The following is a 22,734-nucleotide window of genomic DNA, read 5'->3' as shown; positions in this document are numbered from 1 at the left end:
TCTATAAATATCAAATCATTCCCATAAATCAATTCATAAAAAAAACTCTCTATTCTCACTCTAACACTCTCAAACACTCTACATTATTCTCCCAAATTTAATCCATTCATGGATCCATTTTTTAGGATTTTATTAATGTGATTTTTTATTTTTTTAGAATTTTAAGTTGTAATTTTATTTTATTTAATGAAGTATGTTTTTATTAATTGAATTTGTTGGAAATAAAAATAAAAAATGAAATTGAATAAATAGTCAAGGGATGAGATGATTAAGCGATGGAGAGTTGCATGTGTTGTCTCTTAGTTAAGAGATGAGATAAAAAAGTACAATAGGCCCATGAATAGTGAAAAGATGAGACAGTTAGATGAGACAGTTAAGAAAGATAAGAGACAGCGTTGCGGATGACCTAAAGACCGATAAAAGGTTTAACTATATGTATATTGTTAACCAAACTATTTAAATATTTACAAATCGTCTAGGGCTATAATCGTCTTTCACTCCAAAAAAAAAAGTTCCCAATTTAAACCCAAAATAAACGCGTAGATTTCTTGAATCATTTCTCCAAATTAATCGAATTAGTATCCCAGGCGCTGAAAATTTAGCTGGAAGTTGAATTCTGTTGAAGGCTTTTCGTTCCATTGTTCGCTTAATTTGTGGTTTTCAAACTCCGGTAAGTTGAATTCTGTTGAAGGCTTTTCGTTCAACTGTTTTTTGGCTGTTTTGATTTTTCGATTTTTGTTTAATTTTCTAATTAGGTTGAGATATTACCGATTTGTATAATTTTTTGATTTTGATTGATAATCGATTCTGTCTGTGCATGCGAAATCGGGGTTGGATCAAATTGGGAAATTATATCATCAAATGTTAGAAATGCCAGGCATATTCGTCCGGGAGTGTTGGGGGAATAAGAGCTATGATCTTGATTGGATTCTAGGAAAATATTTGCTTATTCATTGACCAATCTTTGGATTTATAGCAATTGTAATTGTAGAGAATAAGGTGTTGTGAACATTTCCTCATTGATTTGGTCTAAGGCTGTGTAACCACCATTCTGTGCATCAATTGATCGATCTTTTGTGATTCCTTATGTTATGTAGCTATGCTTTCAAGGAATAGAGATTACTTACGCTGAATCCTGATCAGGATGGCAGGGGGATTTGTCGGGGCAATGGCCTCTTTTAGTGGGGGCTTAGTCCTAAATCACGAGGATTTAGAGAATAGGAGCAGGTTGGTTAAAAATAATGGACGGTAGCTTAAATAGGTGTTTGATGTAATTACCGACATTGCCAAATGCTCCAGTGCACTAAAGGATTTTCTCTACACTGTACAATGTGCGTGGTTTGTATATGTATGGAAAGCATCTGAGTTTGATATTCTTCCAATTTGGCAACTGTTTTTTTGTATGTGTACTATCTGATTTTGATCTTCTGATTGGCTGTGTGTATCATGGAATTGCTTCATTTGTCTTCTCCTTGGAACACCAATTGTAGAAATTTCACAAAGTGTCAATGTTATCGCCTATTGGCAATTTAAAGAAGGAATGGAAAAAATGTTTTCTAACTCTAGAGATAAACTTCGTTTAGCAGCGAACAACACAATTTCTTACATGGAGACGTTTCTCAAATTCCTTCAATCTTTAAAATTTTATCTGAAACATCGTTAATATTGCTTGGCAGCTAACTATTCCCAACATTTTCTATCCGCCTCATAATTAATTTCTTTGAATTTTTACTCGAGACATTAGAATCTTTCAATATTTGTGCCATTTCATCTTTTAGGAGTAAAAGGGGCTTTGCTGCGTAATCTTATCTCGTTCAATTTTAGGAAAACCCTTTTGGGTATGGAAGCAAGAGGTTCCGATAGCGGTGAGGGCGCACCGTTTATGGTAGTTATCTCCTTTTGTCGTTTTTTTGTTAAAAAAAAGATTGTGTTTTTTCTTTATTAATCTTTCAAATATAATTTTAATTTGTTTCTGGATTGCAATGAAAAAGGGAAGCGCCGAGGCAGAGGGAGACGATCGTCCTGGGATTCCACAATTATTTAGCTCAGTGCCATCTCTGAATGAGGCGGCGGCGTATCTCGCCGGAACCACGTCGATTTTCACCCGCTGTTTCCCTGATATTTCAAGTAATTTCTTAATTGCTATTGACTTAGAATTTCGACTGATGAAGTTGGGATTCAATTTTGTTTTCTTGTTGCTGGATGTTAGCTCTTCTTTTGTTTGTTGCTAATACAAAGCTACATTAGGAGGAAAATCTTGAAACTAGTAGCTATGTGGGCTAAATACTAGGGTTTGATTGGTGAATTTCAGTGACAGGGAAGCATGGTTGCATGATTTTATGATGTTCACTTGACAAGATTTTTGTGTTAGGATGTTGTCTGTTGATTCAGAATATGTTTGTGATAAGATGCTACGGAATATGTTTTTGATAGGATGCAACCTTACTGAGAATTGATGTTTAATAAGGAGAGGCATGGTATTCGAATACGATATCGTGCTAGCAGCATGAGCTAGACAAAAGATAAGATTTGTGTGAAGTTTGAGTCGAGGGATGAAGGATGCTTGTCTGATGCGCCGTCTGTTTAAGCTTTTAAGATGGATAATGGTCGGAACTAATCTTTTGTTTAGTTGTAACAAATTCCTATGTGTTGTGATTTTTCTATCCCTTACCTTGGTCAACTCAATCAGTTCTTGTATGTTTTTGTGCAAGATTTAACTTCGATGACCGCTCCTCCATCTTTATATGTTTCTTGTTGTTCAGATCCCTGTCTCAACAAAAACACAAAAGATAAAAAATGGAGTACTTGCTATGTTCATTATACATATCTTAGTCAAACTCTCTCTGATGCCACATTTGCTTCCACACTCATTGCAGTAAGCCCTGCATCTGAAGAACCTCATGGAAATGAAATGGTTCAATTTGCGTCGGAAGATGCTGTAGAAGAGACCAGATCTTTAATAAGTAACAGAAATGTTTCTTCAAGTGGACATGATTTATCTTCTTCCGAATTTGATGCTCCGTTAGTCCATGGTGCAATCACTAGGGTCTCGGCTCAAGCGTCTTCTCAAAATTCTAATGCGATTGTGCCAGCATATACCAACCTAAACGGCAATTCCATTTTTCAGGGGTACATATAGTTTAAACCCACTTGTGGATATATCTTTTATTTATGGACAGGACACTTAGGAGTCGGTATATTGGCATGACATGCTAAAAACCAATATCTGCAATTGTCCTTTAAAATTGTTTCTAAATAACTATCTTGGATTCTTTACAATTATAGTCTGTTACCATATTATCTCGTTCCTTCGGGGAATTGATTTCTCTAACTATCCTCTGCTACTAGCCTCATTGAAAAGGTTAGGAGGACAGTTCAGGGCTCTGCCGATGATATTGGCTGGCTACAAAAAGATCAAGACATGCCACCGGTTGAAGATGGAACTGAAAGATTTACAGAAATACTTGATGAAATACGGTATTTAGTCTTAAATCTGACAAGTTAGTCCCATAGTCCAACGTTATAACAGGGTGTTGGCCTTGTGAATCAGACATGGTGTGCACCGGTTGCCAAACACAATGATTTACTTGTTAGTCCCAGGTACTGATGTTTCTCTCCTTGTATTCACTTTGTCTTGATTTCAATGCAATTGATCAGTTCAGTGTCAATATCACATATATATGAAAGAAACTCATGAATCTTCAGTTTCTATTATATGGTTGAAAAATTGGCCGAGAACGAAATCTGTGAGGACATTGTCAACATTCATACTGTATAAAAGGCTAAAGATAGCTTCTCTCTTGCTGTTATATCATAAAATCTGTGAGGACATTGTCAATATTGACTGTAGTTTTGCGCTGTTCCTTAGGTCTCTTCAGCAACCACGGTCCTCTTTATTTCATGAGCACAAAGACAAGTTTTTTGAAGATGGGACTTACTTGTCATATAGCCAAAATTCACAGTGAGGTATGTCTGATTAATTGTGCTGTCCATTGTGTGCTTCTTAGTTCTTCTGTTCCTTGACGAAGTAAAGTTTTAGGCTTCAGTGGAAAAGAATGCCAAAGAGATAAAGGACTATATAGAAGAAATATATTGGGGTTCCAAGAAACGTGTGTTGCTGCTCGGTCATAGTAAAGGCGGAATAGATGCTGCGGCCGCTTTGTCCATGTATTGGGATGAACTGAAAGACAAGGTTGCTGGATTAGCGTTAGCGCAGAGTCCATACGGTGGTAGTCCAATCGCTTCTGATATACTCCGAGAAGGTCAACTTGGCGATTATGTAAACATGCGTAAGCTGATGGAGATCCTTATATGTAAAGTTATCAAGGTATGGAAATTATTCGTATAATTTTATGTCTTTGGAAGGCTACACCATGCTTGCTCGTATGGTTTAACATCGTGCAACAGCTACTTACTCGAAATGCATTTTTCATAGCTCATCTCACTCTGTACCCGAATAAGTGTCCCATTTCAGAATACTATGGTAAAATGATGCTTAATTTCCCCTTCTAATAATCACAAATTCTATACTCCTACATTTTTTCAGTTTTCCATGCAATAATTTGGGGTAACAAGATTAAAACTAGCCACTTCCTAGGTATGTGTGTTTTGACACTAGGGGACAATTATTCATGGACGGAGGGAGTAGATGGGTAGATCATTGGTTCATTGTAAATGTGTGCTAATGTTGCACGTGTTATAAAGGGCGATATGCAGGCTTTAGAAGACTTAACTTATGAGAAAAGGAAAGAATTCTTGAGGAAATACCAATTACCAAGGGAGCTGCCTGTCGTTTCCTTCCACACCGAGGCGAGGATCTCCCCTGCAGTTTTGGCCACATTATCTCGTGTTGCTCATGCAGAGCTCCCCATGTTCTCTGGGCAACCTACAACGCTGCCTGTGATCGTACCTCTGGGTGCTGCAATGGCTGCCTGCGCACAGCTGCTTCAGAGTAGGTACGGTGAGAAGAGTGATGGGCTTGTCACTTGCCGCGATGCAGAGGTTCCTGGCTCAATCGTGGTCAAGCCAGAGCGCAAGCTAGACCACGCCTGGATGGTTTACTCATCGTTGAACGATGATCCATCAGAAGCAGACGCTTCTCAAGTGTGCGAAGCACTTCTTCGCATGCTTGTGGAGGATGTGAAGAAAGAGAAAGACAAAGTTGCCAAGAAGCAAGAATGAGATGGTTCTGAACTTCTGGTTGCTTCAGTTTTGCTAATTTTTGCTTTCTTTTGTACTATTAGGTGATTATAGTCAGATTAAATTTTTTGTTTCTTTCTTTCTTTTCTCGTTTTGAATTGGCTGTGTTCAACTAAATTATAAATCCAAGCATGGCTCACATTTAGTAAAAGTACATATACTAACAAAATACATATAGAATTTGCACTTTCACCAAAACCTGAGCAATTGATTGGTTCTTCCCAACTCAAATGCCAAAATGGCTACTTGCAAAATTCATTTCAACAATAATCATGCTGAGATTTTAAAGCCTTCTTTGTCTTGCAGATAATCTAAACATGCTGAGACTACAATGAGGTTAAGGTTTCTAGCTGGGCAAAAGTTTAGGGGCCGGTAAAGAATTTAACTAAACTTAAGGGGTATGTTTATAGTTAACCAAACTATTTAAACCTCTACAAATCGTCTAGGGCTATAATCGTCTTTTCATTCCCCCAAAAAAAGTTCACAATTTAAAGCCCAAATATTTATCTTCCTCCCAAATTCAACGCGTAGATTTCTTGAATCATTTCTTAAAATTAATAGGATTAGTATTATCCGTGCTGAAAATTTAGATGGAAGTTGAATTCTGTTGAAGGCTTTTCGTTCAATTTTTCGCTTAATTTGTGGTTTTCAAACTCCGGTAAGGACTCAGTATGTACTACTGTATTTGGCTGCTTTGATTTTTCGATTTTTGTTTCATTTTCTAATTAGGTTGAGATATTACTGTTTTTCAATTATAGAATGAGCGAGAGATCACCGATTTGTAAAATTTTCTGATTTTGATTGATAATCGGTTCTGTTTGTGTATGCGAAATTGGGGTTAGATCAATTTGGGAAATCAAATAATCAAATGTTAGAAATGCCAGTATATTCGTCCGGGAGTGTTGGGAATAAGAGCTATGATCTTGATTGGATTCCAGGAAAATATTTCCTTATTCATTGCCCAATCTTTGGATTTATAGCAATCGTAATTGTATAGCAGAAGGTGTTGTGAACATTTCCTCGTTGATTTGGTCTCAGGCTGTGTAAACACCATTCTGTGCATCAATTGATCGATCTTTTGTGATTCCTTATGTTATGTAGCTATGCTTTCAAGGAATAGAGATTGATTTTGCTGAATACTGATCAGGATGGCAGGGGGATTAGTGGGGGCAATGGCCTCTTTTAGTGGGGGCTTAGTCCTAAATCACGAGGATTTAGAGAATAGGAGCAGGTTGCTTAAAATAATGGACGGTAGCTTAAATAGGTGTTTGGTGTAATTACCGACATTGCCAAATGCTCCAGTGCACTAAAGGTTTTTCTCTACACTGTACAATGTGCGTGGTTTGTATATGTATGGAAAGCATCTGAGTTTGATATTCTTCCAATTTGGCAACTGTTTTTTTGTATGTGTACTATCTGATTTTGATCTTCTGATTTGCTGTGTGTATCATGGAATTGCTTCATTTGTCTTCTCCTTGGAACACCAATTGTAGAAATTTCACAGAGTGTCAGTCTTATCGCCTATTGGCAATTTAAAGAAGGAATGGAAAAAATGTTTTCTAACTCTAGAGATAAACTTTCATTTAGCAGTGAACAACCCATTACAAACAGTGGCAAGATCAATATCCCCTGCAAAGCTACCTTAAAATGGGCGAAAAAGCGTGTTTAAAGCGCCTCCAAAAGGAATATAGAGCCCTATGTAAAGTAAGTTGTCTTTCACTTCTGGAAATGTTTGAAATCTCAGGCATCAAGCTATGGGTATTCTTTATGGTGAACTTCATTACTATTATATATTCTAATAATGTCACATGCAGGAACCTGTCTCCAATGTGGTGGCACGCCCTCTGCCAAATGACATTCTTGAGTGGCGTGAGTTTCTCCCGGCCTGTTCATTTAATTTGACCTCTACTTTTTTGTAATTTTATAATAGGATGTGGTTCCCAACTCTTTCTGAATTTTCGTGGTCTTGTTATCTCTCTATATAAATTACAAACATGTTCATTAGCTTTGTTTGCTTTCGTTTTTTTTCTCTCATGAATATGCATTAGTTTATTTCTCATTCATTCGACAAAATTTGTTTGTCCACAAGTAACATGGTTTAACTATAAGATCAGCTAATAATGGCAGCTCATCCACATTTCCTGCAGAATCATATTAGTTGATGGGAGGTTATTTCCCATCTTTTATTCTTGTCTAAGATGTTCTTCGTAGTACTGACTGTCGAAAAGACGAAGAGGTTATTTCCTGTGTGATGGGTTTCTTCTTTTCAATTATATGCTCATTGAAGTTTAGAGTCTTTGACGTTGATTATTTTGTTCTTAACTTCTTATGATATCTTATGGCTGTTTCATCTACTAATGATATGGCTCTGTTTCCTAATTCTGTGTTCAGATTATGTTTTGGAGGGAAGTCAAGGAACACCCTTTGCAGGTTTTGGCTCTTAACTTTTTTTCATCTTCAGCATGTCCGAGTCTGGATAAAAGTTATAAATGGGTTGCATGTTTATCTGCAGATGAACTACTAATTCTTTTAACTGTTGAATTATTTATGTCTTTGTACTAAATTATTGTCTTTGATTTTCTATTACAATCTCTGACCATTCAAGGTGGATATTACTATGGAAAAATAAAGTTTCCACCAGAGTACCCATTTAAACCTCCAGGGATCACGTAAGTTTTTGTCATTATGCCATGTGTACTGCTTTAGGCATGATCTGGAAATCTACTGTTTAATATTTTAATCCGAAATGTTCTCTATTTTCTCTGTAGCATGACTACTCCAAATGGACGCTTTATGACACAAAAGAAGTTATGCCTGTCCATGAGTGATTGTAAGTTACTCGGGGTTGAATAGGCATATTATTCCTCGTGTTTTTGGTACTCATTTTCTTGTGTCACACTACTTACTTGATTCCCTTTCAGACCATCCTGAGAGTTGGAACCCCATGTGGTCTGTCTCAAGGTAAAGGGTTGTCGAGAAAAATATTGCACTTCATTTTCTCTACCAGTTTCAAGTATATTGGGCTGATTTTTCCCATTTCTATGCAGCATACTGAATGGGCTCCTTTCATTCATGGTGGGTTCCATACTATTTTTAGAGGAGAGTTTGTTCATTTTATTATATATGTTTGACATTTAATCCCTTACATACTTGTAAACTAGTTTCCACAGTAAATTTACAACCAGGTTCTGCTTGTCTCCTATTTTGTTTCAGATGGACAATAGCCCTACCACTGGCAGTGTCTCAAGTACAGAAGCGGAGAAAAAGAGGCTTGCAAGTGCTTCTCTGGCTTTCAATTGTAAAAAGTAAGTCTTACTTAAAGCGAAGGCTTCTCTTTTATCGTCATTTCTTTGTCTGCATAAGATGAATTGGAGGTTGCCACATGTAACTTTCATTTTGTTTGTTGTTGGTAAATCATCAGCTAAATCTGCACTGGTCCATCATATGTTTAGGGCAATGTGATAATTGATTCACCTTGATATTGCTATTTAGTGAGAAACATAAATCACTTGTTTTTACATCTGCATTCAAAACAGCCCAACTTTTAGGAAACTATTTCCAGAGTACTTAGAGAAACACGAACAACAGTTGGCAACCGAGCAATCTGCAAATCAAGCAGCACAAGAATCCGTCAGGGATGAAAACCCCCGACCCACTTTAAAGAAACGCGGATCCAAGGTGGACCAGAATAATATAGATGTCCCAAAAGAGATGAATAACCAGCAGAAACGCCGGTCTTTCCCTACCTGGTTGTCGGTGATGCTTGTTTGCATTTTTGCTGCCGTAATGGCTCTGCCTCTGCTTCAACTTTGATGACATATGACCATCTTGAAAGGGATATTTTGAGTGTGATTTAGGTGTTATATTAGCATCTGTAATGATGTCGCAATCTGTCAAATTACTTGATATCTTATAAGTCTTAATGTACCTAAACAGGACCTGTACAGTGGTCGTGCAAATGAAGAAAATGTGATTTGTATCCATCTCCATACTCTTATCGTCCGCCCCAATTTTCTTTTTTTGAGTGCATGTTTGTGCGATATTCCTTTCGTTGGGACGAAGCTACTGCACTATGGGTTAGCATGGACACTGTCAAAGGGGCTGCTTATCGTCTGATCCCACCTATATCTGCCATTGATTCCGATCTTTTTATTGAGCATGTTGTAAGAAAAATTATTGTTCTGAAATATGTACCAATCTCTAACAATAGAGCATGAAAAAAAGAGATGAGGATATCAAAGATGAGGCAAAGAATCAAACTTGAATAATCTTGATAGATATAATAAGATCTTTGAATAATACATAGATAGCTATTACATTGACAAGATTTCTATCCAAACACTCTTCTGTTAGAGGATGAGGCAACATCTCCTCCCTCAAACAGAGAAGCCAACCTATATATTTATACAACAATTTTAGCATATTCCAATTCATATGCTTCAAGAATCAAAGGAAATAGAACAAATTATCCATCTCACAACCTCTCCATCATCAACAAATAGTGAAGCCTCTAAGCAAATCATAGCTCAAAATTTTTGAACCATAATCATATCAAAGCTCATTATTTGAACCATATATCAATCAACTCAAGCCTCTAACTTCTTGTTCAAGATCAAGATATCTAGGACTAGAAGGATTCACCCTTCTACTGCCACTAAGCAGCCTCTTCAACGACCTCAGCCTCGTTGGGACTGCGGATTTCTGCTCGTCTTCCTCAGCCCCACTACTCGTGGAAGCCATTGAAGACGAAGACGAAGACGACGGTGATGATGAGCTCGAGGTCTCTGCATTGCCTTGATGGCCCTCTTCAGCACAAGGGCCAAAGGTGCTGACTTGAGTCTCATTCCCCCAAATCAACACATTGGTTGGGAAATTAGGTATCTCAATTGCAACAACCGAATTCTCCACCACTGGAGCTTGAATCACACCCTCCTCGGCATCATCCGTGGCGAAATCCGAGGAGTTCGCCACGGGGTTTCGACAGAGAGGGCAGGTGGAATGTGATTGGAACCACATGTCAATGCAATCAACATGGAATCCATGGTTGCATTTGGGCAAAAGTCTTGCCTTTTCACCCTCACAGACTTCACACAGACACACAGCGCATTCCAACCCCTCTTTGAACTCTTTTGGATCGAACATTGTGATGGGTATGGTTTTGAGGAGGGAAGGGTCCAATCCGCGGCGGAGGGCGGAGGGCGGCGGCGGAGCGTCTTGGTGGAATTCGAGGCGGCGGCGGCGTGTGGCGGTGGTTGTGCTGGTTTCTTGGCGGCGGTACCAGAACCACTTGGCGTAGAGGTGGAGGCAGAAGACGAACACCACGACGAAGAAGAGGAGGACGATCGCCACCACCAATATCTTCCCTGTCAGCTCTATCACTCCCGTGTCTCCGAATCGGCCGCCGCTTCTCTCCGCCGCGTCGCCCATTTTTTCAAGAATTGGGCCAAGATTGAATCTTTTTTGTGATGTGATGAGAGAAATGAATTGGGTTTCTTGAAAGATCGAGAATTCAAAAGGTTTCTTGAAAGATTGAATCTTTTTGTGAAGTGATTCAAGAACTCAAAAGGGTTCCTTCAAACGGCTGAGGGGAAATGAGGTGAGTGATTCTTGAAATTGAGATGAGCTCTTGTGGTTCAGAGAGGGTGAAAAAGGGCATAGAGTTGGGAGATGAAGTTTGAAAATCCAATCAAGTGAAAAATGTGATATTTTGCTACTGGAAAATGTGATCTTTTGAGGAATGTGATTGGTTTCTAAATGCATAGAATAAAAAGAAGCTGGCTATGGAAGTAGTGAAGGTAATGAAATGGTGTGAAGCAAAGAGAGAGAGATCAAAAAAAAAAAGAGAGAGAGAGATCGGCACCTAGAATAGGGGCAAAAGACCAACTGCAATTTGAAGAATGATTCTAAATTTCTAATTGATGTGATATAGGATGTGTGTATTACTCATCTTAATTTTTTAAACAATTTATTAATCTATCCATCTCACCTTAGATGATGTATTTCTTTTTTCGCACATGTTTCATGAAAATAATACTAATAAATAATTAATATAAAAGAAAAAGTAAAATAAGAGAGAATAAAAATAATATGAAAAAGAGTCTATTTTATTTTACAATTAACTATTTATTAGCATTATTTTTTAAAATACGGTGTGAAAAAAATGTGTCAATTTTATGTGGAATAGATGGAGTAATTACTAGTAGTAAGATTATGGATCTTTTTGTATCCAATAATATTAAATTTACAATAAATTTATGGGTTTTATCACATGTACATTTATTACTTCAAATCAATATATTCATATGCACGCAGCACGCAACACGCATCCCATCATGCGTTCAAAGTGAAAATATAGAATATATATTGGGGGTGTTAGTTTGGTTTTTATGGGTGGATTCAATAAAATTGAGTTTTATTTATATTATTCGCTTAAGTGATAAATTAATATCAAGTAATATCGACTTAATATTTGAGCAGTCGAATACTTATGCATGGTTCGTTAGACATAAATTGAGATTAATTATCTTGTTATTAGTAATATCAAGAAGGTTGTTGATAACTAATCTCGCCAAATTTGATAACGATAAGCATTTTCTTATGGCTTCTGCATTGTTCAACCACTCAATTTTTGAATTTGCCAAGATGTTGACATATTTTTTCAAAAAAAATTATTTTTTTTATCAAAATTTAAAATATAGATAAATTATTGAATAGAACAATTAAATACTCCGTTATAATGTGAATGGAGTATAATTTTATTGTTATTTAAACCTATTGGCTCGAAACCCATTTTTAACCTATCCCCTAGAAAACTTAATTTTGATATAAATAATTATTGATATTAGACATTAAAAAAATGCTTTTGATCATTGTCGCAACTTATTCAGCCATTTACCTATCATTTCCCCCATAATTTAGGATTTTTGGTCAACAAACTTTCCAAAAGTTTCATTTTATTTTCTCCCACCGAAAGAAATATTTCTCCTAACTTAGGTAAGGTAGACAAAAAAGTCAAAAGTGGTGCGTATATATGAATTCTTCAAATTTATTAAACCATATTAGGACAAAATGATGAATATGAAATGATTTTCCCTCCTAATTAGATATAATCATATCATTTTTTTACTTACTCTTTACTTGATTACGATTTGAATTTAATATACGTTTAAGTAGCCTAGTCCATAGCCTAATTATTTAAGTTTGAATAGGAACATGCGACAAGATCTGTGATTAATTATGGGACGAATAGATGTGGATAGGATTATAATAGTTAAAAATGATTCACCTTTCAAATTTTGAAATAGGGCTACGGATGGTCTATATACTAATTTAATTTAATTTTTTAAATTAGATTGAAAAGTTTTACTCTCATTTTCTTGTGTATTATGTGTTTTATATATGCTGTTAATTTAGATGTAATTTTTTTTTATATGTTGATTTTGTTGTTTATATTCTTTACTGTTTATGTATTGTTGTTAGCTAGTACGTTACTCGCAGTGGCGGATCCAGGATCCGGAAATGGAGGGGGCAGAATATATAATATTAGCTTGGTTTAGTGCGGACATGGCTATTTTTTTGGTTATTCGGGGCGACGCCGGAGGCAAACGGAGGGGACGGACATGGTAAAATTACATCCCGATAAGGGAAAAATAGTCGCACGGAGGGGGCGACCGCCCCCTCCTGCCCCCCCTAGATCCGCCACTGGTTACTCGTCAATTCTAGCGCTGCTGGTTGAAAACTTATTAGATTTATATTGTTAATTATAATTGCCACTTTATTATTTTATGCAGATATTTAAGAGTAATGCCATAATGTTAATTGGAACAATTAAATTTAAATAAAAATTGATTTACTGATTAGTTACGTATTTAGTAAAACTATTCAATTTTTATATAAAAATATTTGTTTACAACTATTATATCCTACATTGAAGTGAAACAATGAATTTAATATGAAAGTGTAATAAGAAAATCGATCACGTATTATGAAATAATACAATGTTGTCACATTGTATAAAGTCAATTTTGTCGACAAGGGTGAAAGCCAGCCCATAAGATGTAATGATTAAATCTTAAGCCATGGTTTTGCGACTATAATTATGACATATTTAGTGTATGGTAGTTGGGACAAAATTATAGCATTTTCTTTTTTTATTTCATTTGTACTCCTAGGTATTGTTCCACACTACGATTTAACTATAATAAATGTGGCACACCGAAAAAGGTTTCAAATATAACAATTTTGGAAAAAAAAGTTCCAATTATAGCCCAAATCATGAATATACTCTCAATACTAGTATTCACAACTTTCTTCGATAAAATATGTATTTACTACTCAAAAAATTGACTAGTATCATGTTCAATTTTTTTACTTAACATGGCCAATAAAACTCATACTTCAATTAAACGAATCTTGTTATCGATAATTGACATTGTTAATTATAATTGAAACGAAATCGAAATCGAAATCGAAACTATAGATCAAAACTTAAAAAATTCGGATAAGCATTATTGTCTTCACGGGACAAGTGACAATAAGCATTAAGCATGAAGCATTAATTACAGTGTTGGCAATAAGCATGATTGGAGAAATTGTATTTGTAAAAACATTAAGTGATGGTATGTTGGTTTAAAATTTTAATGTTTAGACAAAATTAATGTGTATCTCTCTGCATGGGACGAGTGACAACCAAAATAATCGATTGATTGATGTTGTGTTGTAAAGTTTTTGGCATTATACTTTTTTCACGATTTTTATTCGTATATTATTGTCTTCACCCTCTCAATTTGGACACATGTAATTATGTCCAATCGAAATATAGTATAGAAAAATGAGTCATTTGCTTGAAACTAGACCCAATTAACCATGTCGCTTAATTTCAAGCCCAACTTAAAACATTGTGAAAAAGCCCATTTTTTTTTGTTTAAATTAATAAATTGCAATAATTCCTTTTTTGGGGATAGAGTACAACCTTATTTATGAAAACATTTTCTCATACGTATTACTTTTGTTCATAGTATTAGTTACAAACAAATTATTGTTTATATATTTGTGATTGTATTTCAATTATGACCAATACTAACAATTTCTTCATAAAAATCAACTCGAAAGAACAAAAAGATATGCATACCCTATAATTTGATTAAAAAAACGACCAATTCTATCACTTATATAAGTATAGTAAAAAAAATTTGATAAAATTTGCTTAGAGCTTAAAATTGGCAAACAATGAAGTAACAGTGTAGAAACAATCACATAAGTAATAGCAAAAAAAAATAAGTAAACCATAATGTTAATACGACGTCGTCAAATAACCATAGGTAAATGTAAAAGAAAATAAATTTTTGTAGAAATAACAAATAATAAAAAAGGTAAAAAGATATTATCATTATCCACCGGCGGTCTCCCACACCAAAACAATCTGTGTGTGGCTCTCACTTCGCTCCTCCGTTTTATCATATTTCACTTCCTTTCTCTATGAATTCTCCAACTCTTTTGCTTAATTAATCCGAATTCCAATATGCTCTTCCGATTTTGAAGTTATTGCATGGAATTCCATCAACCGGCGGCGATTTGTAGCTGTACCTGAACAGTGAGCTTGGATTCCCGACTTAATGAGCTCCCCATGCCTTTATTAGGTAAATTAACTCGAAAAAACCCTAATTTATTGTGCTTATGCAGCTGTGAAGGTTTTGCAATGCTTTTGTTTTGGTGATTCACAACTGTTTGTGTAATTGCTTGAATGAATTTGAAAACGTGGAGTGTTTTTTGTGTTTGTGTTGCAGATATTGCTATTTCACAGCCTTGCTCTTGTTTCCTCAACAATATAATAGCATTTAGGCCGGAATTCGATCTTGGTAAGAGAGTTGTAGTTGGGAATGATAGGAGATTGGTATTGGCATCCACATTTTCAAGGAGGAGCTTTTGTAATGGAGGAAAATTTGGCGGTGGTTTCACCTCAGGGAGAGCCGGGGTATGGCGGGGTAGGCTGATGATAAAGGCCGTTGGTACGCTTGAAATTGCTAGTGTACCTTGCAAAAGTGGAGGGGTGAAGAGGCTTCAAAATGTATTGATGATGGATGTTGATTCAGTGAGGTTGAATTCCACTGAAATTGAACTTCCACAATCTTCAAGTGAAGACTCAGCAGACGTGGGCGAGAGGGAGAGGTTGAGACGGATGAGGATTTCCAAAGCGAATAAAGGGAATACGCCGTGGAACAAAGGCAAGAAGCACAGCCCAGGTGATGCAACGCTTGGTATTATGAAGTGAATCCTATTATTGAATCTAGCTATGTTTTAAACGTCTTGTTTATTTGCAGAAACCTTGAGGCGCATAAAAGAAAGAACAAGGCTGGCAATGCAAAATCCTAAGGTGATGTCATGTAAGAAACTGAGATAGTTCTGTGATAACATCAATATAAGAACAAGAAAATAGGATAACCAAGTTCATATTGTCATAGTTAAATAGACCTTCTAACTAAATTTGGTCTGATTGTTATATTCATGTAATCTCTTTCTAGATAAACTTGGACTTTGTCTTGAAACAAATACTATAAATCTAAAGGCCCAGCGTATAATAGCAGTTCCCAAACTGTTGGGAAATAAGCACATATAATCACAAACATAAACGAAATAAACACATGATTTGTACACAGAGTATCTATTTCTTGATCACCATGCATTATTGCTTTCTGTTGCATTACTTCTTGTGGTAAGGCCTTCTCTTTCATTGTTATTTGTTAACTTCGTTTAGTTATTTTGCTATTCCATTTATCAGTTATATCATTAAGTTATCTGTTGGTTTATGACAATGTAGGTCAAAGCCAAACTGATTAACCTGGGACATGCTCAAAGGTACTTTAACTTAGCTGTAGATTTGACATTTTCTTTGGTTATGGCATTCTAGCGACTACTTTTATTCGTTATCCTTTAGGCTATGATAATGGATGGCCGAAGTGTTTATGTTAGAGTACGCATGATTCGGGTTGCATGTGTTAGATTTAAGGAAACTGATCTCATTTTGTACGACTTCATTGGCTTTGGAAATCATTGTTTTTCTGCATCCGTGCAGTGAAAAGACTAGGTTGAAAATTGGAGCTGGTGTCCGACTTGGATGGGAGAAACGCCGCGAGAGATTGATGGTCCAGGATACTTGCTACTACAGCTGGCAAAACCTAATTGCAGAGACTGCCCGGAAGGGTCTTCAAGGCGAGGAACAATTGCAATGGGACTCGTACGAGATCTTGGATAAAGAGCTCCAGCTGCAATGGCAGCAGAGTGTCGAAAAAAGAAAAAGCTTGCCTAGACCAAAGGGAAGCAAGAGAGCGCCCAAATCTGCGGAGCAGAAGAGGAAGATATCAGAGGCCATAGCTGCAAAATGGGCTGATCCTGTAAGATCTCCGTTCCTTCCATAAAAAACTTCTGTTTTCTAAGTTTTCTATATGTTTTGCATATCCTAAACTAGCATCTGAATCTCACATTTACGTTTCTCGTATAAATTAGGAATACCGGACTCGGGTTTACTCTGGTCTAGCGAAATATCATGGCATACCAGAGGGGACAGAATGGAAGCGTAAGAGAAAACCTCCTGGTGAGAGACAGACTCAAAACAGAGGTCGTAAAGACAGAGACAATGACAAAGACGAGAACAATGATGTTCGCAAGGCGAAAAGCTCAAACCAACAAATTAGAGCAAAGAGAAACAAAGCACCATCATACAAGGACCCACTGGCAAACACCAAACTGGAGATGCTGAAAAACATTCGAGCCAAGAGAGCTGCTGCTGTTGACGACCCAAAAACTGAAGCCGTCATGAAGGCCAAGTTCGTTCTTATATCCATAATTGATTGCTTCTATTTGATTTCTGGAAATCGTGTATAGTTCATTACGTGATAGATATATTTATATGTGGTTGTGTTGATAATACTATAGTTTTTTTTTTTATCTTAGGTTAATTGATATTTTGTGTTGGTAGTATTTAAATACTATTCTCATTTTATCGTCTTTCTCTCTCTCTATGGATACGCAGATCGTTGATTGCAGAAGCTGAGAAGGCAGCCAAGGCGCTTGAAATAGCTGCTAAGATGAGCCCTCTCGCGCACGCCTCTTTGATGGAAAGCAGGATGCTGATAGCGGAAGCACATAAGCTCATCGAATCAATAGAAAGCGAAGATGCAACAGCACCCGTTGAAGAAGAGAAGGGATTTCAAAATCTTGAAAACGAAACGTATGCAGACGAGCAAAATTTGGAACTCATAGAGCCAATGAAAGTAAACGGAGTCCACAGCATCTCCGAATATCTTGAAGAAACCGACAGCTTCAGTTTCGATGAGTTCATTTTCGCAGATTTCATCAACAGCAACGGCTCAAGTCCTTGCCCTCTTGAAACAGAAGCAACCAGGCCTAATGGCTCTATCTCATCAGTTTTGGATGGCATGATCAATGGCTCTGGTTCGACCTGCGCTGATAATAAACCAAACCCTAATGGGATCTCAGCTCATAAACAAACTCCGGTCGTCAACTGGCTGGAGCCAGAGAATGAAAAGGTGGCAAAGAAAGAGGCGAACGTGATCAAGAAATGGGTTCGTGGGAGGCTCGTTGAAGTCGAAGAGGAAGAAGCAGCCTAGGTTAGTTCTAGCAAGTTTTAGAATTCGTGCATAGTTTCTATACATTTGTGCTAGGAAGTAGTGTTCATTACTAGGTTTTGATGTCCAAGAATCATCTAAATTTTTACTTAAATCTCAGTAAAAGCCATGAATCTGATTCATTCCATCTTCATGTTTCAAGTGTCAAAATATCATTACATTGATGGGATTATATTTATACAAGTGATGAAGATTATTTGCAGACAAGAAATGTAACAAATGTCACATGCTCTTTACTTAGAGCACACTACGTGTTCAAAGTAGAGTAGTGGCCAGTTTTTGAGATGGGAATCAACTGTATTTTCTATCTCCCTTCTCTTTCTTGTCTTTTCTTCTATAGATTTGTGGATCTCCATATCCAATTCCTTGTCCTGCAAAAACTTACTATGATTACTAGTATGAAATATGCAATGCAAATTAACTAAGGAATGGTACACAAAAGCTTAATCAAATGTTTAGCTTGTATGATAACTCGATTTGAATTCAAATAATTTGAACACCATTTATGCCATCCATCAAACCAGAGTTAAAATCTAATACTTCCTCTTTCCACCAAAAAATAAAAACCTCAATTCATTTTTACTATGATGGTAAATGGATCCACATTCTATTGATCTATTCTACTCATATTTTATTATAAAATTAATATATTCACATTCAATTAACTTTTTAAACTTCTATTTCAAGAAACTTATTACAATTAGCTCCAAAGCCAAAGGTATAAAGAAATTTGGATTTATGAGCTGTAAAAATTGAAGGGCAAAAAAACTCACCGGAATTACATTAGGCACCGGGAGCTTAGAGCCATGCACCGCGGCGCGGTTCGCCGCTTTGCCGACCATCCGCCGCTGCCCGAGGCGGAGCACGGAAGCTCCGCCGTGGGTTCTGCTCAGCACCTTGGTTATTCCCAACATATTTTCGCCTTGAATTCAACTACTTAGTTGCATTTTAGAGTGGGAAAGCAATCATAAATATACAAGAGAACTAAGTAGTCTGGTCTAGAGACATCTGGAATATTGAAAAACTGCCACATGGCCATCCCACCGATGTCCATGATTATGTCATGCTTTTTCTTTTTTTACAAATTTAGTTTATTAAAAATTTTAATTTTGGTGATAAAAATCATAAATATAAGTCTGACAGTGAATTTTCCATGAATTTAAAAATAATCGAATTCGTACCTAATTCACTACAACGTTTAATAAGTCTATAAATTTGCGAATAAATTCCCTTTTTAAAAACAGAATAAATTCTGTCATAGGCCGATAGTCTTAAAAATATGAGCCGAGCCAAAGCAAAGTTTTGGGCCGATAAATGTAAAAAAGCCCATATAAAACGGGTAATGTTGCAGCTGGCTGATACGGTTGCGGCTCACTTTCCACCGACGATCTTCTTCTCCGATCAACCAGTTATGCAGAGTTAGTTGTGGCTTCTCACTCTTCCCTTCCAACCAAACACGCCTTAATATCTCTCTCCCTCTCTCTCACGCAAAAACGATACGTCTATTACCGGAGAGATCTACACAGCCGGAACTGTCTAGAGCAATAAGCATACAAGCCTAATTGCTACTTCTGCAGCCGCATTTTCTCGATTTCACACCCACTGCGTGAATTAGTGTGTGAAAAATGATGGAGAGGGAGCTATCGGATGAGGAGGGGGATCGCGAGAATCTGATTTCGCAAAATGCGAGGCAGAACGACGCTGTAAAGTCGCCCGATCACCACAATCACCGCTCGGCTTTCCGAATCGAAGACGAATTGAGGGGCAGAGTCTCCGGCGCCGCCCGCAGATTCAATAAGAGGTACATTCTCGCGATTTTTCTGCCCGTGGTGATTTTGATACTGTATTTGACTACCGATTTGAAGAACGTGTTCCAGATGCGAGTGCCGTCGATTAGGGATATTGAGGGTGGTGGTCTTTTGGTGAATCGAATGCGTGAATCTGAGTTACGTGCTTTGTATTTGCTTAAGCAGCAGGAAATTGAGCTTGTTAAGATGTGGAATTATACTACATTGGTTGGTGGATCGAATTTTAGCTTGGTAAATGGTAGTGATTCAGTGAATGTGAACTCTGGTAGTGATAATAGCGTGCTGGAAGACTTCAAATCGCGAGTTTTTGGGCAAATTTCGTTGAATAGGCAAATTCAGGGGACTCTGTTATCAGCTCATGAGAGTGAGGCATCTGTGGATTTGTCTGCAAATTACACGGATTCGAGTTTGTCTGATTGGACTAGGTGCAAGAAGTTGGATCAGAGATTGGCAGATAGGAAGACAATAGAGTGGAATCCTAAATCGAACAAGTATTTGTTTGCTATTTGTGTGTCAGGCCAAATGTCAAACCATTTGATTTGTTTGGAGAAGCATATGTTTTTTGCGGCCTTGTTGAATCGAGTTTTGGTGATCCCGAGTTCAAAGGTGGACTATGAGTTCCATCGGGTGTTGGATATTGATCACATTAATAAGTGCTTGGGGAGCAAAGTTGTGGTGACCTTTGAAGAGTTTGCGGAGAACAAGAAGAACCATTTGCATATAGACAAGTTTATGTGTTATTTCTCGTTGCCACAGCCGTGTTTTATGGATGATGAGCGTGTGAAGAAGTTGAAGGGGTCGGGGGTCTCTTTGAGTAAGGTTGCGGCTGTTTGGAAGGAGGATGTTAAGAAGCCAAAACAGAGGACAGTCCAGGATGTTTTGGCAAAGTTTTCTTCAGACAGTGATGTCATTGCAATCGGAGATGTGTTCTTTGCTGATGTTGAGAGAGAGTGGGTGATGCAGCCGGGTGGTCCAATTGCACATAAATGCAAGACTTTGATTGAGCCAAGTAGGCTTATTTTGCTTACTGCTCAACGTTTCATACAGACGTTCTTGGGGAAAGACTTCGTGGCTCTTCATTTCAGACGCCACGGCTTCTTGAAATTCTGGTACTTTTTACACTATCTTTTCAGGCATTGGTACATGTTGGTTAGTTATTCTATGTGACATGTAACATGAATTTCTCAATGGTTTCTCAGCAATGCCAAACAACCGAGCTGCTTTTATCCTGCTCTGCAAGCTGCAGAATGCATCAATCGAGTTGTTGAGAGGGCTAGTACTCCAGTAATATATCTTTCTACCGATGCTGCAGAAAGTGAAACTGGTTTACTTCAATCACTTGTTGTCTTGAATGGGAAGACCGTACCACTTGTTCGGAGACCAGCTCGTAATTCAGCTGAAAAGTGGGATGCTTTATTGTACAGACATGGACTTGAGGGAGATTCGCAGGTGGGCTTACCTTTTTTCTGGTTTCTTTAAAGTTTAATCTAATTTCATTCCATTTAGTTGCTTCTATCACTGTTTTGGTCTGGTTTTCAAACAAGTGTCTCACTCTTCCGAATCAATAACTAGGCACTTGATCTTGAATCTATACATACTTGGAACTAGCTTTACATCTTCTTGGTTATGCATGACATTGTCTAGGGGGTGGAATTTTGTTTTGGTGGATAGGATTGATAAGATTGATAGATTTGGAGGATGATTAGATAATCAAACCCAACTTTGGAGTGATAAGTGAGATATCAGAGACTTTTGGATACTACTATTTGAATAAATTTACCCAACACTGTAATTCTCAAATGTGTGAAGGTTGAGGCAATGCTGGACAAGACTATTTGCGCACTTTCTTCCGCCTTCATTGGATCTTCTGGATCCACTTTCACTGATTATATTCTACGCCTCCGCAAGGACTGGGGATCATCATCACAATGTGACGAGTACTTGTGCCAGGGCGAGCTTCCAAACTTCATCGCAGAAGATGAGTGAAACTCGAATCTTGTACATCCATCCCCCCTATGAAGATTCTTCTGCTCTCTTTTGCTGTTTGACATGCCAATTCCTCAAAGTTGAGTCACACTCTACTAATCTAATAGCTTAAACTGCTGAATCTTTATTTATCGTGGAATCCGTTGAATATGCTGCCATGGGAAGCTGAGGGTGACGGACGGCTATATATATTTGGAAACTGAGTGTAAATGTGATCTTACCTGATTTATATTGTTCCATAAATGTAATAAGAGCTTCAGCCATAAATTTCTACTTGCTATGCAGTTTTGTTCTCTATAATTCCTTAAGAAAGTTAGCCTTAGTAGGAGTCTGTTTGTTGTATACAGTGCCATTTAATCTTTAGCTCAGATCTACTTATGTATATTAGAGGTGATGATGAATATCCCTTGTGAACTATCTATGAACCAAATTTTGAAGTTCCTTTGTCACTACGTTTTCTTGTCGATGCTATACTTGATCAATTTTGTTCGATGATGCATTTATCGTCTATCTACATGTATATAAGTAGTAGTTCGTATGTGTGAAGAATTCATCGATTATAACTAGAGCTGTCAAATATGGTCTAATTCGGAAGTTTGGAATGCTTTGATTTTGAAAATTTTAGGCTGGCCCGATTTTAGGCTGGCCCGACTTGATTCCCTAACATGGCCAAACAGGCTCGGGCTGCCCCAAAGGCCAAAATATATAGCCTTGAGAATGGCTCAATCAGTTTCCAGGCACGGTTTGCTCGGGGGATCTTGACGTTGTTCATCTTACTCCATGTTATTCGTTTATTGATCTATTGTTTAAATTGAGTTCATTTAATTTAGATTTTAGGGAATTGCTTTTCCCTCCATATATTACTATCCTTTAGCACAATCCGAGTGTTCCCTGCTACAAAACATGTTTTCATCCATTAGGCTTCAAGATGTTCTATGTATTAATTCAATCCATCGATTTATATAATAAAGTGATGAAAAATTGAATAACACACGATCACAACTCGTGATGATTTCCCTTCACAGCGAGCTGTTCACTCTCGTTTACGAGCTTCCCCGGCCACAATCATGTCTCGCTGCTGGGAAGTCTCGTCTCTC

The 22,734-nt window shown here is 37.3% G+C and overlaps 5 protein-coding genes and 1 long non-coding RNA gene across 10 annotated transcripts; 4 read left to right on the top strand and 2 right to left on the bottom strand.

Annotated features, from left to right (window-relative positions):
- The first annotated feature begins 517 nt into the window (after positions 1–517).
- Positions 518–5,350, top strand: LOC121768890. 3 transcript variants are annotated; one of them, XM_042165492.1, is made up of 10 exons: positions 552–670; positions 1,098–1,227; positions 1,825–1,885; positions 1,992–2,127; positions 2,877–3,129; positions 3,349–3,477; positions 3,551–3,600; positions 3,869–3,966; positions 4,040–4,327; positions 4,705–5,350. In XM_042165492.1, the coding sequence occupies exons 2-10, from the start codon at positions 1,145–1,147 to the stop codon at positions 5,179–5,181; spliced, it is 1,575 nt and encodes a 524-aa protein (XP_042021426.1). In that variant the 5' UTR covers positions 552–670; positions 1,098–1,144; the 3' UTR covers positions 5,182–5,350. The 3 variants fall into 3 exon arrangements, with proteins under 3 accessions (XP_042021428.1, XP_042021429.1, XP_042021426.1); XM_042165494.1 differs by lacking the exon at positions 1,098–1,227 and having other exon boundaries at positions 518–670; positions 1,779–1,885; XM_042165495.1 differs by lacking the exon at positions 1,098–1,227 and having other exon boundaries at positions 528–670.
- Positions 5,351–5,701: 351 nt separating this feature from the next.
- Positions 5,702–9,182, top strand: LOC121769055 (ubiquitin-conjugating enzyme E2 34-like). Of its 2 annotated transcripts, none has more exons than XM_042165719.1 (10): positions 5,702–5,857; positions 6,790–6,903; positions 7,014–7,068; positions 7,591–7,629; positions 7,805–7,868; positions 7,968–8,029; positions 8,121–8,160; positions 8,247–8,274; positions 8,413–8,504; positions 8,736–9,182. In XM_042165719.1, exons 2-10 carry the CDS (start codon positions 6,847–6,849, stop codon positions 9,010–9,012), a joined length of 714 nt encoding a protein of 237 aa, XP_042021653.1. In that variant the 5' UTR covers positions 5,702–5,857; positions 6,790–6,846; the 3' UTR covers positions 9,013–9,182. The 2 variants fall into 2 exon arrangements, with proteins under 2 accessions (XP_042021653.1, XP_042021654.1); XM_042165720.1 differs by having other exon boundaries at positions 5,708–5,857; positions 6,787–6,903.
- A 261-nt stretch (positions 9,183–9,443) lies between these two features.
- Positions 9,444–11,073, bottom strand: LOC121769054 (RING-H2 finger protein ATL3-like). The gene has a single exon (XM_042165718.1). It carries the CDS (start codon positions 10,624–10,626, stop codon positions 9,781–9,783), a length of 846 nt encoding a protein of 281 aa, XP_042021652.1. The 5' UTR covers positions 10,627–11,073; the 3' UTR covers positions 9,444–9,780.
- Positions 11,074–14,583: 3,510 nt separating this feature from the next.
- On the top strand, positions 14,584–17,970 carry LOC121769271. The gene is made up of 7 exons (XM_042166018.1): positions 14,584–14,837; positions 14,985–15,440; positions 15,519–15,571; positions 16,016–16,053; positions 16,271–16,589; positions 16,702–17,021; positions 17,228–17,970. The coding sequence occupies exons 1-7, from the start codon at positions 14,825–14,827 to the stop codon at positions 17,823–17,825; spliced, it is 1,797 nt and encodes a 598-aa protein (XP_042021952.1). The 5' UTR covers positions 14,584–14,824; the 3' UTR covers positions 17,826–17,970.
- Positions 17,948–18,768, bottom strand: LOC121769272. Its single transcript, XR_006043529.1, has 2 exons — positions 18,617–18,768; positions 17,948–18,214 (listed from the first exon to the last, which is right to left on the bottom strand). It is a non-coding gene; the product is annotated as an uncharacterized LOC121769272 (long non-coding RNA).
- A 411-nt stretch (positions 18,769–19,179) lies between these two features.
- LOC121768887 (O-fucosyltransferase 36-like) lies at positions 19,180–22,089 on the top strand. Of its 2 annotated transcripts, XM_042165489.1 has the most exons (4): positions 19,506–19,644; positions 19,721–20,760; positions 20,851–21,100; positions 21,461–22,089. In XM_042165489.1, the coding sequence occupies exons 2-4, from the start codon at positions 19,721–19,723 to the stop codon at positions 21,635–21,637; spliced, it is 1,467 nt and encodes a 488-aa protein (XP_042021423.1). In that variant the 5' UTR covers positions 19,506–19,644; the 3' UTR covers positions 21,638–22,089. The 2 variants fall into 2 exon arrangements, with proteins under 2 accessions (XP_042021422.1, XP_042021423.1); XM_042165488.1 differs by having other exon boundaries at positions 19,180–20,760.
- Positions 22,090–22,734: the final 645 nt, after the last annotated feature.

The sequence above is a fragment of the Salvia splendens genome, chromosome 15 (genome assembly GCF_004379255.2).
Source record: "Salvia splendens isolate huo1 chromosome 15, SspV2, whole genome shotgun sequence".
Lineage (NCBI taxonomy): Eukaryota > Viridiplantae > Streptophyta > Magnoliopsida > Lamiales > Lamiaceae > Salvia > Salvia splendens.
The sequence above is the reverse complement of the archived record's forward strand: the minus strand, read 5'-3'. Positions and strand labels throughout refer to the sequence as shown.